At 40.7% G+C, this 22,033-nt stretch overlaps 1 protein-coding gene across 3 annotated transcripts in view; it reads left to right on the forward strand.

Annotated features, from left to right (window-relative positions):
* The window catches only part of FBXW4 (F-box and WD repeat domain containing 4), a 116,847-nt gene that overhangs the window by 39,848 nt on the left and 54,966 nt on the right, over positions 1-22,033 (forward strand). For all 3 annotated transcript variants that reach the window (XM_072805614.1, XM_072805612.1, XM_072805613.1), the window contains exons 2-4: positions 15,040-15,135; positions 18,096-18,281; positions 18,710-18,842. In XM_072805614.1, coding sequence (XP_072661715.1) covers positions 15,041-15,135; positions 18,096-18,281; positions 18,710-18,842 — 414 coding nt within the window. In that variant the 5' untranslated portion in view covers position 15,040. The remainder of the gene's footprint in view (positions 1-15,039; positions 15,136-18,095; positions 18,282-18,709; positions 18,843-22,033) is intronic.

The raw sequence follows: 22,033 nt of genomic DNA on the forward strand, positions 1-22,033 counted from the left end.
ATGTTTCATATAGCGGTCTTTTAAGTTTTCCCTGAAGGGTAGGGGGGAAAGTAACCTAGTTCAGTCTTCAAGAACAAAACAGTGAAATTTAACCCTGTTAGTCGGTAATGAAGGCTAAATGCAAGAAGTAGACAGACAATATGACAGGTGGAAGAGCAAAGGTTCAATCAGTAAATTCCAGAATCTGTCCATTTCCATACTGAAAACGAGCAAGAGCAAAGAACGGAGAATACAGTATACCTGTGTATATATAATCAAAGGGTTTTTTAAAAACACTTTTGCCAGTCTTATGTTAATTCCTCCCAAATTAAGTCCTATATGTTTTCAAACTTGAATTTTAAATATCCTTTGAGCAATACCTGGGTGCTCTCTTGCATTTACTTGAGGTAGATTTGCCTAGAATTAACAATAGGTAGTTTGTAAGGAAGTAAGGCTCTGAGGTGTTTGCCCTGGCATGTACGTTCATTCCTCAGCCAGGGTCTTGCAGGCTTGGAGCTCTTTGAGGCTGGGGAATGGGGTATCTATTTCAGTGATGATTAACGTCCAGAGTGGTAAGATGGACACAGATAAGCAGAGTGTGTTTGTTTGTTTTAAAATGATTGCACCTAAGAGCATTTTTTTGGTCCAGAAAGCATAAAGTTTCCTTTCCTAACTCTGACCTGGAGAAGCATTGCTGCCTGGTTACATTTAAGGTCTGAACAGTGATTTTCAGAGAACAGTTAACAACTTAAAGTAGCTTACGCTTTCTCCTCCTTTCTGCCTTACCTAGGAAGGGGAGTCCCTTGTTCTCCAGTTGATTGAAAAATTTCATAGACGGATATATTTCTCTTTAGTCGTTTTGAAAAGGCCTTATTTTTTAAATAGTTTTGTGAGTTAATAAAAGTTGAGTTCGGTTTACATGCTTAAAATAAATAAAACAATACACCTGTGGAAGCAGGAAATGGTCCAGTGCAGTTAGTACCTCCAAATGCAAACTGGAAGAATGGAAGAGGCCTTTCCCTCCAGGACTGAGAATACAGAGCTGCTTATATTCTTTGCAGTCTTGCAAAACTTGAATAGTAGGGGATGAATTTCCTAACATTCAAGCAAAAACCTGGAGGAAACTTAAAGTCTTCACAGTCTGTAAGATGAGCAACTCCTCTTGGGATGAGATCTCTGAAAATATTTCAGTATCCCATACTTTGAATTTTCTGTGCCTAGCACCTTCACCTTAGGTAAAGATTGTGAGTTCCTGGAATCAAACTGACAGTAAGGTTAATGAGAAACCATACAGATTTTTTTTAAAAATTATTTTTGAGTGTTTGACATGGAAAATAATTATCTTTGTGTGACAATGTAACCTTAACTCTGGGTTGACCCTGGCATTGGATTAGTTTCTAGTTCTGACTCCTAACCACAGAACAGGTAGTATTTAGGTAGACTCTTCTTAAGGCCAGTAAATTTTGAAAATTTAAGATGATATCAGCTGTTTGAAAAAGTGAGGACAGAGTCAAGTTTTGAATTTTCAGTGAAAATTGGCATACCCCTCACTCTGATCTACAGAGTCTGGCTAAGCTCCAGAATTTACCTCAGTTGCATCAACCGTCAGACTAGGTTAAGTATCTAAAGATTTGGTTTATTCTTTTTTTTTTTTTTTAAGATTTTATTTATTTATTTATTTGACAGAGCACAAGCAGAGGGAGCAGCAGGCAGAGGAGGAGGGAGAAGCAGGCTCCCCACTGAGCAGGGAGTCTGATGCGGGGCTCCATCCCAGGACCCCAGGATTATGACCTGAGCCAAAGGCAGATGCTTAGCCAACTGAGCCACCCAGGTACCCCAGATTTGGTTTATTCTTGAGGGAAGTCCTTTGTATTCTGTAGTTATGCTCACATTTGAACAGAATTTAGATGGAAATCCAGTCGTAATCAATGGAAATGACGTGGTTGTGCTAAGAATCTGTTCATGAATCCTGAATCATGTGAACGCTTGAACTGGATCTAAAGCTGAGGACGAGACTATTTGGAGAAAGAATTTATCTCCTGTTAGAGGTTTAGCTGCCTTAACTCTAAGTCAGTTCTCCATTAGACCCAAACCATCCACGTTTCCCTCCCTGGAAGTCTGGGCCACCCAATGGGCCCTGTGCTGCCCCCTCTTTAGCCCACAATTAATTGCCAGTACATTCTTTCTTCTTCTCCTTCTTTTTTGGTATTTGACATGAGCTCAAATTGCTGAGAAAGGTGACAACTGTGAAATGAAGACAGGGCTTAGAGACACCTTAAAAAATACATGCAAAGGCCACTAAATGACAAGAGCAGACCGCCAGGCTCTTTCAAAACATCGCCACGTCTGTTGACTTTCCATTCCATGTCTGCAGCACAAAATTGGAGGTCAAAGAATCATAGGAGTTAGAGATGGAAAAGACATTTGGGGTCAGCCAGTTCATCCCTCCACCTTCTCCTGCCCCTGATTCCGAATCATTCCTTACATTATATTTTTTCCCTCAGCTCTTGTACAGTTTTCACGGTCTTCACTCAGCTCTGGCTGTCACCTTTGGGGAATGATGCTGGAGGCTCCGTCCCGTTTCTCCTCAGCCAAAAGAGATATTGCCTCTCCCCCCAGTTGACATTCATGAAGTTCTTTGTTGGTGGTCTCAGCTGAGAGGCTGAAAACTAACTGGAAGTCTCTCTGCTGCCTGGCGATGGGGCTTTTCTAACAGAATTGAAGCGCATTTAGTACATAATGATGTAGGGGAAGGGCAAGGGCTAGGATATGGTACAGTCATTGCTGAATTTGTTCCTAGACTTATGTTTTTCAAGGCTCTTGACCTGAAAGGAGGTGTGTGTGTACAAGGCATGTGGTATTGTGTGTGTGTGTGTACAAGGCATGTGGTATTGGGGAAGTGGACAGAAGCAAGGAAATTACACTGAATAGGAGTTTGGTAAAATCCAAACTTGGAAGCTGGTAGGTTAAGCAAACAAATAAAAGACACTAGTCCTGTGAAGTAGTAGAGGACTGTTTCAAGAAATGCTTGTTAGGGAAGACACACAGTGGGGCTTACCCTATAGAAGTTTCAGCTTATGGTCAAGTTGAGGAGATCAGATGGGCAGAGGCAAGTATTTTGGAGTAGGGGACTCTATTGCTTTTGGAAGGTCTCTCCTTGCTTTAAGAAAGTAGGGAAAGACAAGTGTTATGTTCACTGGCTGCGTGGTTTGGCAGGGGGAATGGTCATTTTTAGAGGCAGCTTCGGAAGGTTACCCCAGATCCCCATCTTGTTCCAGCAGCTGTTGGGAGCAGTCCGAAGGGGGTATTATGTTTCTTCTGGTAACTCTGCCAAGAATGAGAGGAAATCCACAATATGTGGGCTTTTTGGGGGAATGGGGATGGGGTGGCAGGTGATGGGACAGGGAAATTAAATTGTTTTATAGTAAATATGTTGAGATACTTTTCCTGGAAAGCTGTTTCACCAAAAGGAATGATATTTCCCCTGCTCACTAGCTTGTAATGGGCTCTTTCTCTGCAGAGAAAGGGCAATAGTCTTTTCCCAGTACATCTTTTTCTTTCTTTCCTGTAGCTCCAGCTTTGACCTCCCATGTTTCTTTGAATTTTTTTTTTTTTTAAGAAAGTCCATATTGAGTCAAGATTCAGATATAGGTGCTGTGTGCGCATAAGGGGCCTCTCTCTAGAAGGGAGTTAGTAAAGAAGAACCTCTATTTATCCGGTATCTTGGCTGCAGTTTGACTTTATCATAATGGCTTCGAAACTGGAGATGTAAAAACTTTCTGGGTGGCGTCTGGTTCATGTTCTTTCCATCCCTTCATCCAGGCTGGAAGGGCACCAGGGATTTTGAAGCCTGGCTACTTGGGCTGAGAACCTGTTTTAGTGATTAATATGGAACACAGTTGCAAGATTAAAAACAATAAAAAACAACCCCAAGAAGCAGAGCAGTGTGATTATTCCTTACATTTCAGATGGGGAGCCCAGGGAAAAGTCATTTTCAAGGTATGAGAACAAAGTCCACTTGTGAAGCTGATAGTACCTAATTCATGACTCACTGAGAGGATGGCCTGTTCACAAAAAATAGTGGCATCTTTCTTGCTGTCATTTATGCTCAGAAACTGCTAGATTACCCTTTATGAAAGTTGTATTTTGGGATTTGTGAAAAACTGATTCTGTGATCAAATGAGTATGGAAAATGCTGTGCTCCACATGCCTTTTCTGGGAGGTTCACAATGCCTGTTAGTAACTTAAAGGTACTGAGAAGTCTTGTGATAGAGAGACCTGTTTAATTTTGTTTCAACCAGCATTGTCCAAAGCGTTGACCATAAATATTTCCTCCTGCTTAACATCTCTTAACGTCTTGGAGAACATGCATGGTCAAGTGCCCTGCAAATATAGAACTTGACCAATAGTAGAAGGAAATGGATGTGAGTGTGAACACAGTCCTAAATCCTATATTCAGGGTTATGAATTGGAGTTATGCCTCAGTGCTTCTAAAACTTCTATGGACAACTTTGACATGTGGTACCACATTAAGGTAATTTATCTGCTCAGTTCCTTCCCTTGAGCTTCTCTAGCATAAGAATTTGGAGGCTTTGGCTGAATTCCTAAAGGTGTGGTATATTATACATCTTTAGGAAAGGACTTTGGAGCTAGAAGGTAGTGTGCCCAGGCTCCTGAAAAGCTACAGGTGTTGTTGAAAGTGTGACTTGCCAAAGGGAGAATTGTGCTTTTGAGAACTTAAGCAGTTCCAAAGCAGTATCTATCAAAATACTTATTATGTTAGACACAGGGTTCTCCCCTTTTGTGTCTTAAGACTTTTGTATGCTGTTAGAATTTTTGGTAGTACATGAAAGGATTAAAAGGTAAATTTAAAAAAAATCAAGTTTTAGAAAGTTGAAAAACCTGTATATTTATTTATTCGCCATCTGGTATGTTACTGTTTGAGTAAAACTATTTACCGCCCTGACCTTTTTCTCTTATATCCTTTCATATACCTTCCTCTGAACACAAGATCTTCATCTTATTTGTAGCAAATTGGGTCATGGGCCACATTGTGGCTCAGTAGTTTGTCTGAAATCTTCAGGAAAGTGTGGATTTTAGTTGAATGAAAATAAATTCTGTAAATTGAGGTTTTATGGCACAGTTATTTAGGGTTCCTGGTATACCATTGCTTTGTAGCATGCTGGTTGGGATATACTTTTAGAAGTACTAAGAGGTTAAGACTTGATCCTGTGGAATTTATGACATATTGGACAAATGAAAAATACAGTTGCAAGAAGTTAACAGTGCCTCAGTTTGTGGTATGTTCACTCTGGGGGTTCACATAAGAGGGAGAGGACTGTTTGCTGGACTTAGGAAAGTAGAGGCTTGAAGAATGGGTGAATTTGACTAGTCCCCAGAAGAGGGAAGCAAGCATTTGTCAGGGATGAGGTAGGCTGGTGCTGGCAATCTAGGAGCAGATATGGATGTAAAAATGAATGTAGAAGAGATGGGCTTGGCTGGAGTTCACTGGCATAGTGTGGGACAATGGGAGGGGAGGCCGGTGAGTTGACATTTGAAGGCCTTTCAAGGGACAGGTTGGTCTGCTCCTTGTTCTTTTTGTGCATGGTCCTATCATCTCACTTCACCCTGGGTGTTGGGGCTATTCCACCTGTTTCCTGGCCAGAAGCGTAAGCAATTTAACACAATATGATGATTTTTCATTGATTTTTTAAAAAAAATCTAAATTGGGGCACCTGGGTGGCTCAGTCACTTGAGTGTCTAACTTCTGACTTTGGCTCCTGATCTCAGGGTTGTGGGATTGAGTCCTTTGTTGGGCTCTGTGCTGGGTATGGAGTCTGCTTAAAATTCTCTCTCTTCCTCTTTTTCTCTGCCCCTCTCTCATCTCATGTGAGCCTTCTCCCTCTCGATCTCAAATAAATAAATAAATAAATAAATAAATAAATAAATAAATAAATCTTAATTACATCTCCCTTGGCTGAGGCCATTGGAAGATTTAGACTAACGCAAGTGTAAGTGAAGAGTTAGAAGTTTCCTGCCTTGGGCTGTATAAATACTTGTACACTGCCACCTGCACCACCACCCTTGCCCAAGTCTTTTAACTTGGGTGTTAGCATTTAAAGAGATCCCTTAGGAGTTCTGGCCTGTCTACTAACTGCCTCCTCCCCAGCTGGGAACTGTTGGCAAGCCTGTAACTAGTGATGTTTGTACAACCAAAGACTCTACTTTGTGGTTTAAGAAGAATAAAATGGAGGGATGCCTGAATGGCACAATGGTTGATGTCTGCCTTTGGCTCAGGTCGTGATCCTGGGGTCCTTGAGTTCTGCATCTGGCTCCTTGTGGGGAGCCTGCTTCTCCCTCTGCCTATGTCTCTTCCTCTCTCTCTCTCTCTGTGTCTCATGAATAAATAAATAGAATCTTAAAAAAAAAAAAAGGAATAAAATGGACTGCATTAAAAAAAGAACAACAACAACAAAAAACTTGTACCTTAAAGCCAAATTCTTAGTATTGGTAGAAGAACTAGTAGATACAGGCAACATGGGGGAATATCTTCTGGAAAGCAGGGTCAAATAAATCAAGAGATAGTGCTACCAAGCCCCAAGCATCATTTTGCATAGTCCTGTCTCCCCTCCTTAGCCCAAAGTACCCTGAGATGGCCTTGTTCTACATTTGTGGACAGATGCCCTCCTTTGCCGAATTTCCAAATCAGTAGGGATTTATGCTTATGGAAGTCATGACAGTCATGCCACGGAGGTAGCATCCACAGCATCAAGGGGAACCAAACTGCAAGATGGGGCAGAGGGGGAAACTGAGCTGTGATGCAGCAGCTTCCTGATTTTAGAGACCATGCTGGTTTAAGATCTCTCCAATAGACCCTTACTTAGATCCTCCTTCACCAAAGGCATTTTTATTCAGACTAGGTTTATTTATTTGCTTTGAGTTTGGAGTGTGAGGGCAGAGAGGTGGAATGAAAGGGGACTCTAGATAACTGCCTAGATTAATTTCTGTCCCTCTGGACTCACTTGTTGCCAAGATTTTAAGGGGCTCGATAGCTAACCATGGGTGCATGCTGGTTTGTTTTTGTTTAAAATAGGTCCTGTGCCCAGGAATGTGGTCAAACTGTAATAGTGACGAAGTGCCGATGTGCTGGAAAGCTGAGAGGGAGGGGGCCAAGTGGAAAATGAGCCTGAGGCAAGAGAAGGAGTGCTGGGAAAATGGGAGTTCCACCAGGCCCACAGCCTGGTTAGAGATTCCTCCCAGCATTAACAGCCCCCATTAACAGCCTTGAGAGGGGTTTATTTACAAGACACTAATCGTTTTGGGGGGAGCACCCCCACTTTACACCAGCAAGTATGTTGGAGAGACAGTCAACCACAGAGCATCTCAAAGATGGGAACAAGGGTCCTTATTGAATTCCAAGGGGCACCTGCTCCTGTCTTCTAATCATGTCTGCTGCCTTGTTCTACTGACCCCTTTCACTGGACTGTGACAGGTCTCACAGTAGGGGGAGATGGATATCTGTTTTCAGAGAAAGATGTTTTTCGAAAACTTTTTTTTTTAAAGATTTTTAAAATTTATTTATTCATGAGAGAGAGAGAGAGAGAGGCAGAGACACAGGCAGAGGGAGAAGCAGGCTCCATGCAGGAAGCCTGACGTGGGACTCAATCTTGGGTCTCCAGGATCCTGCACTGGGCTGAAGACTGCACTAAACCACTGAGCTACCGGGGCTGCCCAGAAAGATTTTCTTTTATTCCTTCTGATTTTTCAGGTGCTGAAGCCAATAAGAATATACATAGGATTTGGCCACCAGCTGGGGAGACTAACCATCAAAGATGATGGAGTAGGCAAAAGGGATGAAAAAGCTGAGTTGTTACGCTGCTTTTAACAGCATGGTACTGTTTCTCAAGTCAAAGCCAAAGGGAGTGGCTTTATTTATTTATTTATTTATTTATTTATTTATTTATTTGGGAGTGGCTTTAAAAAGTTGAAATTTGATTTGAAGGACCAAAGCCAAGTGTTGTAATGATGGCATCGGTTGTGGGAGAGGATACCTGCACCTGCTGTTTGGTAGCAGCTTCTAAAGTTCAACTTTGAAAATTTCTTGCTGCAGTGATTAGGCCCTCAGGGCAGTGCTTTGACCTTTAGTGAAGTGTCACCAAATAGTAGATAAGTGGCCAGAGAGATGAGAGAACTGTTGTCCTTAACCCAGTTCAAGAAATACATTGAAAAAAAAAAAAAAAAAAAAAAAGAAATACATTGATTCTTTCCCCCTTGTTTCCTTCCTGCTGTGATCCAGAATGTTCAATTTTTGGTTTCATCTCTACCTCTTAACTTGGACCTAACTCAAGAGGAAAGGTGAGCTCCCAAGGATGTCTTCTTACATACCTGGGAGATTTGCAGATAAGATTTGACTGAGAGTCTCATCTTTCTCATTAAGAGTTCAGTTCTTTGGTCCATCCTGTTAACTGTCTTTTATTGTCCTAAGTTCTCTCTCCATCAGGTAGTGAGGCTTGCTCTCTAGCAATGGGAAACCAGGGACCGCATTCACCCAGTGGATGAATTCAGTAATTCATTTTAGCTTTAATGTGTGTACACCCAAATCCTTATCATTCAGCCCCGAAAGAGGACTAATGTTTGATATTAGAAGAATAATTTCTTTCTTTTTTAATAAAAGATTTTATTTATTTGACAGAAAGAGAGCATGAACAGGGGCAGAAGGGGAGGGAGAAGCAGGATCCCTGCTGAGCAAGGAGTCCAATGTGGGGCTCAATCCCAGGACCCTGAGATCATGACCTGAGCTGAAGGCAGATGCTTAACAGACTGAGCCACCCAGGCACCCCTAGAAGAGCAATTTCTAATAATTGTAATTAAATTAGCTAGAAGAAAAATAAATGGTTATTGGATTAGCTTCAGGGATGATACCATTAATCGATATTAACTCCTACATGTATTTATATTTATGTAAAAAGAATGAACCTTTTTTGTACTTACACTGTCTTTTGTTTTAGTTGTCATTTTAAAACCACGATTGTGAGAAATACTATCGTCATTTCTGGGGGGAAGATATTGACCATTAGAGAAGTCAGATGACCACAATTTTATAATTAGTAGGAGGCAGAACTGAGATTCAGATCCCAGTTACCTAAGTGTCCATTCTGGGCTTTTCTCACAATTTCATTTAATCTATTATTTAGTTAAAGGTAAATCGAGAGACCTATCAACCCAAACTACAACAATGAATAAATGTATCATGTAAGATATATAAACTTGCTTCCAAAGCACCATCTATTCACCTGACTTGTTTATGGAGACATTATTTTACGTAGTGTCTATTCACCTCTACTTTTATAAATTTGACTTCATTTTAAAATTACCATTGCTTGCTGTGGTCATTTCCAAAATGTTTGGCCATTTCCACATTTGTCATTTCTAGAGGCAATATATTCCATTGCATGAGTATACTGTTCTCCCTCACAGACAAACATTTGGGCTACTTCCAGGTTTTAGCTCAAATATATAGCTGCAACTATAAATATCTTTGTAAAAAATATATTTTTTGTTTTGAATTATTTCTTTGTGATTTAGTGCCCACAGTGGGAATGCTGGGTCAGAAGCTATCACTCAACAATTCTCAACAGAATTCTTCCCTGAAAGGTTATACCAGTGTGCTACCTGCAATATATAACCAAACCCAAACCTTTCTATAAAACCAAAGTCAGTTTCTGTTTTTTCCACCTAATAATAGATGTGAGGTGGCACTTTAATAATTGTTTTTTAATTTATTTATTCATGAGACACACAGAAAGAAGGAGAGACATAGGCAGAGGGAGAAGCAGGCTCCCTACAGGGAGCCCAATACGGGACTCAATCCTAGAGCTCTGATCCTAGAACTCCAGGATCATGCCCTGAACCAAAGGCAGACACTCAACCGCTGAGCCACCCAGGCATCCCCAATAATTGTTTTAATATGCAGGTCTCTATTAATGTTGTGGGGTGCTTCATCATGTGGACATGGTGGGACTGGTCTTATCTGCTGTTGGCTATGGGTGACAGGGTATTGGAGACAGGGTGTTATTCTGGTAGATTTCTATCAGTCCCATAAATGTTTTAGAGATAAAACTTGTACCTTTAGTATTGTTAATTTTGTTTACTGTTGTAAACCTGTTGTTTTACTCTTTATTTTAAAATTTTATTTTCATTTTGTTTTCATTTTACTCCTTTTTTCTGTGCAGTATTTAAAATTTAAACACTTAAAATCTAGTTAAAATTTTAAATTCACTTTCATTTTGGGGGGATTTATTATATTGGGTTATGAGATATAATCTAAATCAGTTTTTTTCTCTATTGATACCCAGTTCTATCACCAGCATTACTATTTTAATGAGTATTTTCCTCTTCAGCAAAATATTACAGTGTAGAAAAATTAGAAAGACATAAAAACAAAGAAAATTAAAACACCCAAAGTTGGCTATTTTATTTTAAATTTTTAAAAAAATTTTTAATTAAAAAAAGATTTTATTTATTTATTTGTTAGTGAGACAGCATAAGCAAAGGGAGTGGGAGAGGGAAGAGAAGCAGACTCCCCACTGAGCAGAGAGCCTGTGAAGAACTCTGTCCCAGGACCCCGGGATCATGATCTGAACCAAAGGCAGGCACTTAACCAATTGAGCCACCCAGGAGCCCCTATTTTTTAAATTTTTAATTGTTCATTTTATAATTTATAGTGTCAGACCAGCACATTGGTCTGACCATTTTCTCATTGTCCCATAGCATTCCCAATAAGTGAGGGAGAATGGGACCCAATTAACTATTTTAGAATACATATTTCCCATGTTCTTTCTAGACTTGTATATTCCTTTTCCCTCCCTTCTTTATCGTAAAGTTGGAAACATGCTCTACAAACCCAACAGCACTAACGAAGTAGTGATTTCTTTCCTTATTTTAAAATTTTACTTTGTTTGATATATATTAAGTTCATTTCAGTTTGGGTTATTTCTGGCTTTCTCTTTTTAAATTGAATATCAGCCAGTTTGCTAATTGCTTATTTCCAGGGTCTTCTAATTGGATAGAGTACAGGAAGTATAATTGCTCTATCAACAAACACTTATTGATACTATGAGTAGTCATTAGGTAAATGAAAACAGTTCCTGGCACATCATAAACAGTATATTAAATGTTAAATAAATAATCTTTAGAATTATGATCCAGAGAGATTAAAACATTCTGAATAATTTTTAAGATAGTATTCAGTTAGGTTAACTAAAATCTGTTCACTATGCTGAAAGATTTTCCATAGTAAGATTTGAAATGAAAGTTTACTTTGGGGCCACCTGGCTGGCTTAGTCGGTAGAGCATGCAATCCTTGATTGAAGGGTCTTGAGTTCAAGTGCCACGTTGGACATGGAGTCTACTTAAAAAAAAAAAATCTATTTTGGTTGATCTTTTAGTCAGGAAATTGTAATAAGAAACCCCTTCCTGAACATTCATTCTCTTTAAAGTGTTTCAAAAGATATGACATGAAATCAAGGATCAAAATTTTTAAATGTCTGCATGGATAAAATGCTGTAAGAATAGAATAATAAATTGGAACAAAATTGACTATACAATGTGTAAAGAGCCTTTACAAACTCATAAGAAGAAGATCGCAGTCATCATAGGAACAGGGACAAAGGGCATTAACAGCATTTCCCAGAAGAAATGCTAATGGCTTTCAAACATATAACGAGATAATTCAGTCTTACCCATAATTAGAAAAAATACTGTACATATTTAAAAAACGGGGAAAACTTTTTAAAAAGATTTTTACTTATTTGAGAGAGAGAGAGAGTGAGTGGAGGGAAAAGCAGGAGAGAATCTTTAAGCAGATGATCTGTTGAGTGCAGAGCTGGACTCGGAGCTCGATCCCACAACTCATGAGCTCATGACCTGAGCTGAAACCGGGAGTCTGATGCTTAACTGACTGAGTCACAGAGGTGCCCCAGGAACCTTTTTTTTTTTTTTTTACACCTCTTAGAATGGCAAAGACAAAAAGAAAATTTAAAAATGTCACTATCATGAAAAATAAGGAAAGACTAAGAAACTGCTATACACCAGAGGAGATTAAGGAGACATGATAACTAAGTACAATGGGGTGAGCTAGATGGGATCTTAGGACAGGAGAAGACATTAGTGGAGAAATTGGTGAACTAATAAAATCTAGAATTTAGTTAATAGTAATGTACCAATGTTGTTAATTTCTTAAGCTTTAACATATAAATATACCATGATTATGTAAGATGTTAACAGTAGGGGTGGACAAGTGAAAGATCTGTGAGAACTCTGTACAATCTTTGCAATTTTTCTGGAAATCTAAAATTATTCTAAAATTTAAAATGTTTATTTTTTAAGAGAGAAGAAAATAAAAGATATTCAGAAAGAAATACCCTAATATGGTATTAGAAGGGTAAATCGGTATAAACCTCTTTTGGATAACAATTTGACAGTTTCTATCAATTTCCTTTGGCCCATTCAATACCATTTCTAATAATTTTAATCTAATAATTAATAGATTCTCACACCTAAATAGAGATATAAAGATATTTGTTGCAGCAGTATTTATAATAACTAAAGTCTGGAAATCTTTTAAATGTCAATCAGTAGGTGATTGATTAAATAATGATAGAGTTACATAACAGAATTCTATGCAGCTGTTAGAATGAGATGGATCTTAGTGTATTGATACGAATTGATTCCTACGGTACATTTAAGTAAAGAAAGTAATGAATAGAATAATATAATGTTTTTTAAATTCAAAGCGACATATGTATAAATACAGACTAATCTATATGCATTTACAGTATATATCAGAATATAGAGACTGTATATATAGTCACTTTTGCATTGTTAACTATTCATACTGTTGGTATGTTTTTTACCCTGTGCATGTGTCATTTTATTAATCAAAAATAGTTTAGTATACAAATAGGCAAATGAGATGAGGTCAGGATGTAGAATATTACTTATCTAGAAATGGATTAGGTATCTTCTCTTTCCACCTGCCAAAATCATCTTTTTTTTTTTTTTTTTTTTTTCTGAGAGGGAAAGAGAGAGAGGAGGGAGAGAGGAAGAGAGAATCCCAAGCAGGCTCTGTGCCCAATATGGAGCCTGTTGTGAGGCTCATTCTCATAACCCTGAGATCATGACCTGAACTAAAATCAAGAATCAGACACTTAGCCGATTGAGCCTCCAGGCACCCCCAAAATCATCCTTTCTAACCTGTATCTGTTGTAATCTTGAAAACAGTACTTCATTGTTGCCTTTTAGTAGAGGGTAGTAAATGTGAACGAATAGCAGAGACTGGAAGAAATGCATGTCTCTCTCTTTTTTTCTCGAATAGACATGGTGGTTATCACTCTGTGCCTCAAGCAATATAACTTTATTGTCCAATGGAGCAGGCCAGGGAAACACACAGGAACTATGGGGCCTAAAATGAAGTTTTCAAATTCTTGCCCATAATTTCAAAATTCTGTCTAAATGTGCATTTTCAGAGGGGCTTTGAGCTCTTCTTCCTATCTCCTACCACTCCAAGCCAGTCACAAACCATGTCATTCCTGTTGCTGGTGTACTCCCTTATCTCTTACTGCTCAAACTTTCCTCACCCAGAAAGTCCTTTTGAGACTCTAAGTATTTTCTTAAATGACAAATTTAAAACATAAAAGTTGGATGAAATGTACTGTTATAACTCATATACCCACAACCTAGAATCTATAGTTAACATTTTACTGTACTTAAATTTCAAAGTGAGTTGCAGATACCAGTACACTCCACCTGTAAACACTTCAGCATGCATGCATATAATTGACTGGTATATATTAGTTTATGGGTTTTTTTCATTTAAGAAAAATTTACATACAGGGATGCCTGGGTGGCTCAGCGGTTGAGCATCTGCCTTTGGCTCAGGGTGTGATCCGGAGTTCCAGAATCGAGTCCCACATTGGGCTCCCTGTGAGGAACCTGCTTCTCTTTCTACCTATGTCTCTGCCTTCTCTCTGTGTCTCTCAGGAGTAAAATAAAATCTTAAAAAAAAAAAGAGAAAAATTTATATACAGTGAAATGCTCAAATCTTAAGTGTATCATTTGGTACATTTTTTTCCATTTGGTGCATTTTTTGACAAATGAATACACACCCTTGTAACACAAATCCCTTTAAGATTTAGATATAGAATGTTACTCCAGAAAGTTTCTGCATGTTCCTCCCTAGTCAATCCCCTTCCCAGTGATAGGAGTCCCAGTGGTAATCACTGTCCTGATTCTTCCACCATAGATTAGTTTTTCTCAAATTTCATGTGAACAGAATCATACAACATGAACTCTTTTGTGTAACATTTCTTTCACTCAGCATGATGTTTTTGAGAGTGACCCATATTACTGTGTATATCAGTAGCTCTTTCCTTCTTACTGCTGAGTAGCATTCCATTAGATGAATATATACCATGGGGTATTTGCTGCCGGTATGTGTGTGTGTGTGTGTGTGTGTGTGTGTGTGTATACATTTCCCCCCAGATGGTGGTGTGTATATTAATTTTGGTGAGCAAAATTTAAAATTTTGATAAAGTCTCATTTATTAGACTTGACTTTTATGCTATTGCTTTCTGTGTCTTAAGAGACCTTTGCCTAGCCCCAAGCTGCAGAGATCTTTTGATATATTTTCTTCTATCAGCTTTATAGTTTCAGATGTTATGTTTAAATCTATTTTGAATTAGTTTTTGTGTTTGGTGTGAGGCTGGAGTCAGAGTTCATTTTTTTCCCTTATGGATAGCCAGTGGTCCCAACCCCCTGTTATCCTGTCTCCATTAGATTGCTTTGGCATCGCTGTAGACATTTTGTAATAGGCATGCTGTTCTCCTTGGCTTTCTTGGTGGTCCTAGTATGGAGAGAGAAAGTTATTCCTTTCTGATGTCCTAACCCCATCACTTAATCTAGATATATTCTAGATACTCCTGAGTTCTGACTCATAAACCTATGAAATTTTCTCTGGCTGGCCTGAGTTGTGACTGGATTATCTGTTCTGTCTGGATACAGGATGGCCAGTGTCCCCGTGAAGGAACGGGTGAAGGTATCTCAGAACTGGAAGTTGGGGCGCTGCCGAGAGGGGATTCTGCTAAAGTGGAGATGCAGGTAAGTAGCTTCTTGACTCTTTTAAAGCTACCTGGGACAGAAAAGCGTGCTGGGAAAAAAATTCTGGTCCTAGCTAGAGTGTAAATGTGCCTTGTCTTGAGTGGTGTGGCGCTGGTGATCCTTTAGACATCACAAAGGGGGCATCAAAGGGACAGCTTTTTTTTTTTTTAAACTTGTAAAAATTACCAAAAAATATATTTTATTATAATAAATTCCACATTTTTATGATTAGAAAAATAACAAATGTTTATAGTAAGGATTTGAAAAAATAAAAAGTTTAAAGAAGAAAATAAAACTTCCTTATAATGCTACCATTTAGAGGTAACCATTGTTAATATACCTCAGCAAAAGAAATAAATGAAGCCAGCATTTCAACCCATCTTGTTCTTCAGTTATTTTTCTTTAAATCTACTCTACGGAGTTATGCCTTCACTCCTGGTGTCCATTAGCCTTCTGCCCAGCTTTATTAAGAAGGCAAAAATAGGACCTAAAGATTTAGCTATAGATATTACAGGAGGTAAAGCTCAGAACTACTAGGAAATTTAGACAGTGGCTTTGGACTGCTAATGCCACAAATTGTATACCTCACTGATGCTACATTATTTCATAGTTGTCTTCAACTCCCTACCAAAAAAGTGCTCCTTGTTGATTGGTCAGAATGGTTAGGGAACTTCATAGTTCCCAACCTTATTCCAGGTTAACCTGCACAGACAGGCTTCTCCATCTGACAGCCCTATCTCTCTTGCTGTGTCTAGTTTTCCGCTGCTTTTACAGGTGATGGTTGCTGTGAATTATGCGGGAGTATTGGTGGTGTTAGTGGTGGTGATGGTAAAGAAATGACTAGGGAGAAAGATGGGTTTTTATGGTGAAAAACTTTACCCTCTGCTTCCTACTTTTGCCTTTTAATACCGGAAAGTAGAGTTTGTTTTTCTTTTCTTTTTTTTAGAGTTTGTTTTTCTATCAAGGTTTTGTCCCTGACATCTTTTTTGGGGATGGTTTCAAAGCAGTTTGGCAAATAAACACACAAAGCAGTTACCAGGCTGCCCCGGGATTCTCCACTGTTCACCTGGCATGAACCTGGTTTCTTGTCCTAGGCAAATGGCTGTTTACCAGATGGCTCTAAACACATGCATTCCAACCTCTTCTGCTCACTCCCCACTTGAGTGTGCCACAAACTGTGCAAGGGGATGTTGAAGAGGGAAGTGCATAATGAGTGAGAATGTAGGCATCTATATACATACACTCTATACATGTTCTATAGAATGTATGCACACCCCTAGTTAAAACCTCCTGAGCAGAAACTCAGCTACTACAAGGTCTAAGCTGCATTTAATGGCCCGTCAAGTCAATTTGCAGAACTTTTCCACATTCCCATGACGCTTGTATTAAGGAGTCTGGAGAAGAAACACAGCCCAGTTTGCTCAGACAGGCTTGGCAGCAGGAGATGGTGTCTCTGTTAATGTGGATGAATCAGCTGTCCCTTTGCTTTGCTTGGGATCTGGTAGCTCCAGAACTCCTGCATAGAGTAGGACATGTCTGCTGGGATGTCTACCTTGGGCAAGGGGCTTAGTCCCCACCAGAGAGCCCGGCTCTGGCAGAGCCTCCTTCTCTTCCCTCCCCCTTTCCCCTCCCCCCTCCCCCTTCCCCTTTCCCTTCCTCTTCTCCTTTCCATTCCATTTTATTTATTAATTTGTGTGTGTGTGTGTGTGTGTGTGTGTGTGAGAGAGAGAGAGAGAGAGAGAGAGAGACACTATGGTGGCGGTCGGGGGGAGGAGCAGAGGGGAAAGGACAAGTAGACTTCACACTGAGCGGAGCCTGTCTCATGACCCTGAGATCATGACCTGAGTTGGTCACTTAACCGACTGAGCCACCTGGCGCCCCTGGGAGAGTCTTCTTAAGGCTCACTCTGTGCTGCAGGACTGGCCTATGTCTTCTTTTTTTTTTTTTTTTTAAGATTTTATTTATTTATTCATGACAGACACAGAGAGAGAGAGAGAGAGAGAGAGAGAGGCAGAGACACAGGCAGAGGGAGAAGCAGCCTCCATGCAGGGAGCCTGACATGGGACTCCATCCCGGGACTCCAGGATCACACTCCAGGATCACACCCCAGGCTGAAGGCGGCTAAACCACTGGGCCACTGGGGCTGCCCTGGCCTGTGTCTTCTAAGCTTTCTTCCTCCTGCCAGACTATAGAGGGAATCTTTAACTATTTGCGGGTTTCTCTTATCAGCTGCTTAGGAGAGCTGACTATTTCTCTGGAGTCCCCACACTGTAGAGGACTGCTGCAGAGTTGTGCTTTCCCACTGCCCCCATATACCCTATAATATAATGCAGGTATCCCCTGTGAGGATCTAGATAACTATCCAGGACATTAGCATCCTTTCCTAAATGGCCTTCTTCCTTTCACTTGCAAATGACCCCTTTGCTCTAGCAGGATTACGGAATGGGGCTTCTTGAGGTTCACTCTTCTCTTTTCTCCATCTGCTCCTTTGGGGAAGAGGTATGTGTGGGAGCCTTGGAACCTCACAACTTATCACTTAACACTTCAAATCATGGAAGATGCAGAATGAAAGACAATCACTTCATCTAGGTGGAAGATTTCTTTTTAACCCTCTCTGTGCTGCAGTCATTGAATTCGCCCGAGTTCTGTTTACCTACAAGAAGTCTATGCCAGTAATTCAGGTCTTAAGCACTCTCTAATTAAAAGTGATATTTTATTGTTCTTCTAGTTCTAACTCCCCTTTAGAAAATCCAAAGACTAGGTTACCATAAAGCTCAACTCTCTAGTTTTCTGAGGGTAGCCTAAGAGTAGGTAATTTTGAAGGAGAGGAGGGAGGTAAAGGCATAGCCACGCAGGTTGCCCTCACTAAGTTGGGGGATCAGTCGGCCTCTCCAAAGACTGGAGTTGGGTTTTCATGCTGTATCTTGATGATCCTTAAATTGTGTTTTACATCTCTTTAGTCAGATGCCCTGGATGCAGCTGGAAGGTGATTCTCTGTACATATCCCAGGCTAATTTCATCCTGGCCTATCAGTTCCGCCCGCATGGTGCCAGCTTGAACCGTCGGCCCCTGGGAGTCTTTGCTGGGCATGATGAGGATGTCTGCCGCTTCGTGCTGGCCAACTCACATATTATCAGTGCAGGAGGGTAAGTGCTTCAGGCTGCTTCTTCCTTACATTCTTCGGGGAATTTCTGCTTGCCTGCCTCTGACTTCTCTCTCTCAACTCCACAGGGATGAGGAGGGAGACCCTAAGAAGAGGGAGTGGTGTTTTTTGTTTTTGTTTTTCCATTTGAAGCAGAGAGATTTAGCAAAGGCACTTAATAGGGTTAGCTGGAGAAGGAAAAGTGAAGCTGGTTTTGATACTCTCACAGGGGGAATTTCTTATGTCTCTCCGTTTGTTCAGCCTCAAGTGTACTGAAGAAGTAGAGGTATCTGAGAGCTCAGCGCCTTGTTGAGCTGAATTGCCTAAAACAGCAAATTTGGACATCATTGAAGACTCAGGCTGCTTTGTAGCCTTGTTCTCTTCTGACAGAATAATTGGCTACTGGGGGTGGGCTCCCTATTTCTCTCCTAGAGATGGGAAGATTGGCGTTCATAAGATCCATAGCACCTTCACGGTCAAGTACTCGGCTCATGAACAGGAGGTGAACTGTGTGGATTGTAGAGGGGGCATCATTGTGAGTGGCTCCAGGGACAGGACGGCCAAGGTGAGTGGTCTCCCCCTTATGTACGGTTATTCCCTCCTGTCTATAGGGAGTGGGGTAGGAGAGGGTGGATAGGGCCTTGAGTCTTGGGATTGGCTGAGGGCATTGGGGGGGGGGGCGACATGATAAAGGACTTACTTATGTGCCTCTGGCATGCAGCTTGCTATGCCAGGCCATGTCCCTGCCAGCTGGCCTGAGAAAGGAGTGGACAGTGGCTGGGAAGCTTGCCACTCACTTGAAATGTGGCGTGAACTCAAAAACAGAGGGCCTGGCCAGCTTTTCCTCCCTGTGCTGAATTTCCTCAAGTTTGTGGGTTGAGTTCTGACCCCAATATTTTATTTTAAAATCTCCCTCCTTTTGCTTGCTCTCTGTTTAGGGAGGTTAATTTTTCACCACCTTGTTTATAAGCAATCAGGCTGATAATTAAAATGTGTTTTTACTGCTTCTCTGGAGAGTGATGTGGTCAGTAAGCAGTAGAATGATGAGGAGAGAAGGGCGTTTTTGGGTGCATCATTGCCAAACTGCCTGTCTATAGTCCGTCGTCTGCCAAGGCAAAACAGAGTGAAGCCGATGAGCACTGTGACCCCTGCTTTATGGACTCTGCTCACCCACATTTGAGTCCAACAGGCCTCCACCCTCGAGACAGAGAAGAATGTCTTTCTCTATCTCTGTGTTCGGCAGCCTTGGGCAGGGCCTGCACACACCTGGTCCTTTGGGGCTGCCATGGGAACCTTGCTGACAATTTGGTTGAGGTGCAGGAGGCCCATAGTATGGGAAACTCCATAGTGTCACCAGGAATAAAATGCCTGTTGGTGTCAGCAAATGAGCCTCTAGGATACCTGGGGAGGGTCTCAGGTGAGGGAAGTTGCAGTTTTTACTCACTAACTTTTCTGCTTCCATGTACCCTTCAGTGATTACTCCTTCATAGAAAAATGCCACCAATTTATATAAAAAGAAGGGCTATATATATGTTACCTTCTACTTATGGAAGTTTCTCCTCCCTTTGGTCTTTTCTCCCCTTACACTTTGTGTTCTGTCTGAGAGACATGCACAGCATCACAGGAGGCCAGAGAGAAATCCAGAAACACTTTTGAACCAACTCAGAAACTGAATTTCCTATTGCCTGTTTCCCCCACCCTATAACTTCAGGTTTCTGATTGGTCACTGTCTTCATACTATTCCTTGCAAAGAGACTGGCCTTAACCAACTGTACTGCTCAGAAACCAGTTTGGGTTAGAAATCATTTTGGATTGTGTGACCTAAATATTCCCATCTCTTCTGGCATCTTCCTGTCATGGCTGCAAGTCCCTCCTCCACCGCCCCTCCTTTTCAGTGATATGTCTTTCTTCTCTCCTGTTCTCTGTGGTCTGACACCCAGAGCAGCATACGGACTAAGCTTTGTGACCACACGTAGCCGTTCAAGGGAATGGGCTGCTTACATTCAAAGGATAGTGATTTTATTTGGGATATTGGGTTAGTTTCATGTTTTAAGTCCTGACTCAACCCTATTTGGTGGACTCAGTTTTTTTTTTTTTTTTTTTTTAGCATTAAAGTAGGTACTTTCTAATTCCAAAATTATCACCACAGCACATCCGGTTCCTTTTGAGGATTTCTTTGAAGTCAGTGAAAGAATTCTTCCCCACTCCGGCTCTTCAACTCTAGAAAGCTGGCCTGCTATTCTGGGGCTCCCCATTGACCTCCAGGCCAACTCATCTTTGCAGATTTCTGGGTGCTGCTTCTGCTCCCTCTGTGTCACTGCCTCTGCCTCCAGCTGCCTTTATCTTCCTGACCTGTTTTCGCATTACCCATCCACTAGTCTTCTATAACCAGCCCTCCATTTCTTGTCAGCGGCTTCTGCAGCTCCACAGCTGCTTCTGTAGGCTTCTGATACACCCCAGCCTACGTGAGAACTTAGTCATGTTTGCCTGGAAACATCTCTAGCCTGTTTGTTGGGAGTTCCCCCAAATACGTACTGCGTTTTAGGAAAGTGATTTGTTTTAGTGGGGTGAAAGGAACGAAAATGTTTTCTCCATAAGACTTCCAGAGTTAGAGACTGCTCAGGGAACCTTCTTCCTCCCTCCTCCCCACCCCTACTTTCAAACTTACCCTGACTTAGTTTGGATTGCCCCTCTGGGCTTTGGTGAGGCCAGCTCCATCCTGTGATGTGATAGGAATGTAGGAGTGTTCTCAGTGGGCCTGGGCTGGTCCTGACCATTCTTTCATTATCTCTTTATTTCTCTGTTCTTCCATTCACTTAAAAGTGCCTACTGTATGCAAGACATAAGTGTACACGGCACGAGGGCTCTTCAAAGGTGAGGAAAAGATAGCTTTTCTTCTTCAGGCAAGCTGAGACATGCATGCAGTGGCTCTGAAGCTGATGGGAAGTGGCCAGGACTGTGAAGTGTAAGGCTCTAGGGAGAGGGCCAGAAAGTTCAGAGGGTGGAGAGATCACATCTGGCTTGAAAGGGGAGACTTTATGAAGGAGGGAACATTTGAACTTGTTGGTTTTTCCTTCTTTTAGTTATTTTTCAATGCAGAGACTTGCTTATTTGTATACAAGTAGCCAGGAATGATGCTAAAAGCACTTTACATTTGTTCATTTTCTCCTTTTCTCTAGGAGAATTGTTTCCCCACATAATTATGCTCATAATATACTTTGCATACCCAATATACCCAACTGTATCTACTTTATAAGGTTTTCTATTATTATTACAAATTATTTGTAAGTGTCATCTTTAATGGCACAATAAGCAAGAAGAACCACTGTTATTGAATGCCTAATACCTGCCAAATGCTGTGCTGCCATGTTAGGTGCTTGGCATTTCTGCAGCCCTCTAAAGAGAGGTATTATTTCCTGTTGTACACATGAATAAACTGAGGCTAAGAAGCCCTGAAATATCCCTGAGATCAGAGATAATAAATCACAACTGGGTTCAAACCCAAATGTGTCTGATTCCAAAGCCCACACCTGTTCTTCCTGCAACCGTCAGCTGTAGGGGATATATTTATTTATTTATGTATGTATGTATGTATGTATGTATGTATGTATGTATGTATGTATTTACTTACTTACTTACCATACAGGCTTTTCTTTATTTTAGAATTTTTATCTTAGGGTAGAGTCTCAGCAATACTTACTGGGCGTAAGGCTTTGGTGGTTTTAAAGGTCTTGTTATATGTCATCAACTGCTTTT

Source organism: Canis lupus, chromosome 29 (assembly GCF_048164855.1).
Source record: "Canis lupus baileyi chromosome 29, mCanLup2.hap1, whole genome shotgun sequence".
NCBI classification, from domain to species: Eukaryota; Metazoa; Chordata; class Mammalia; order Carnivora; family Canidae; genus Canis; species Canis lupus.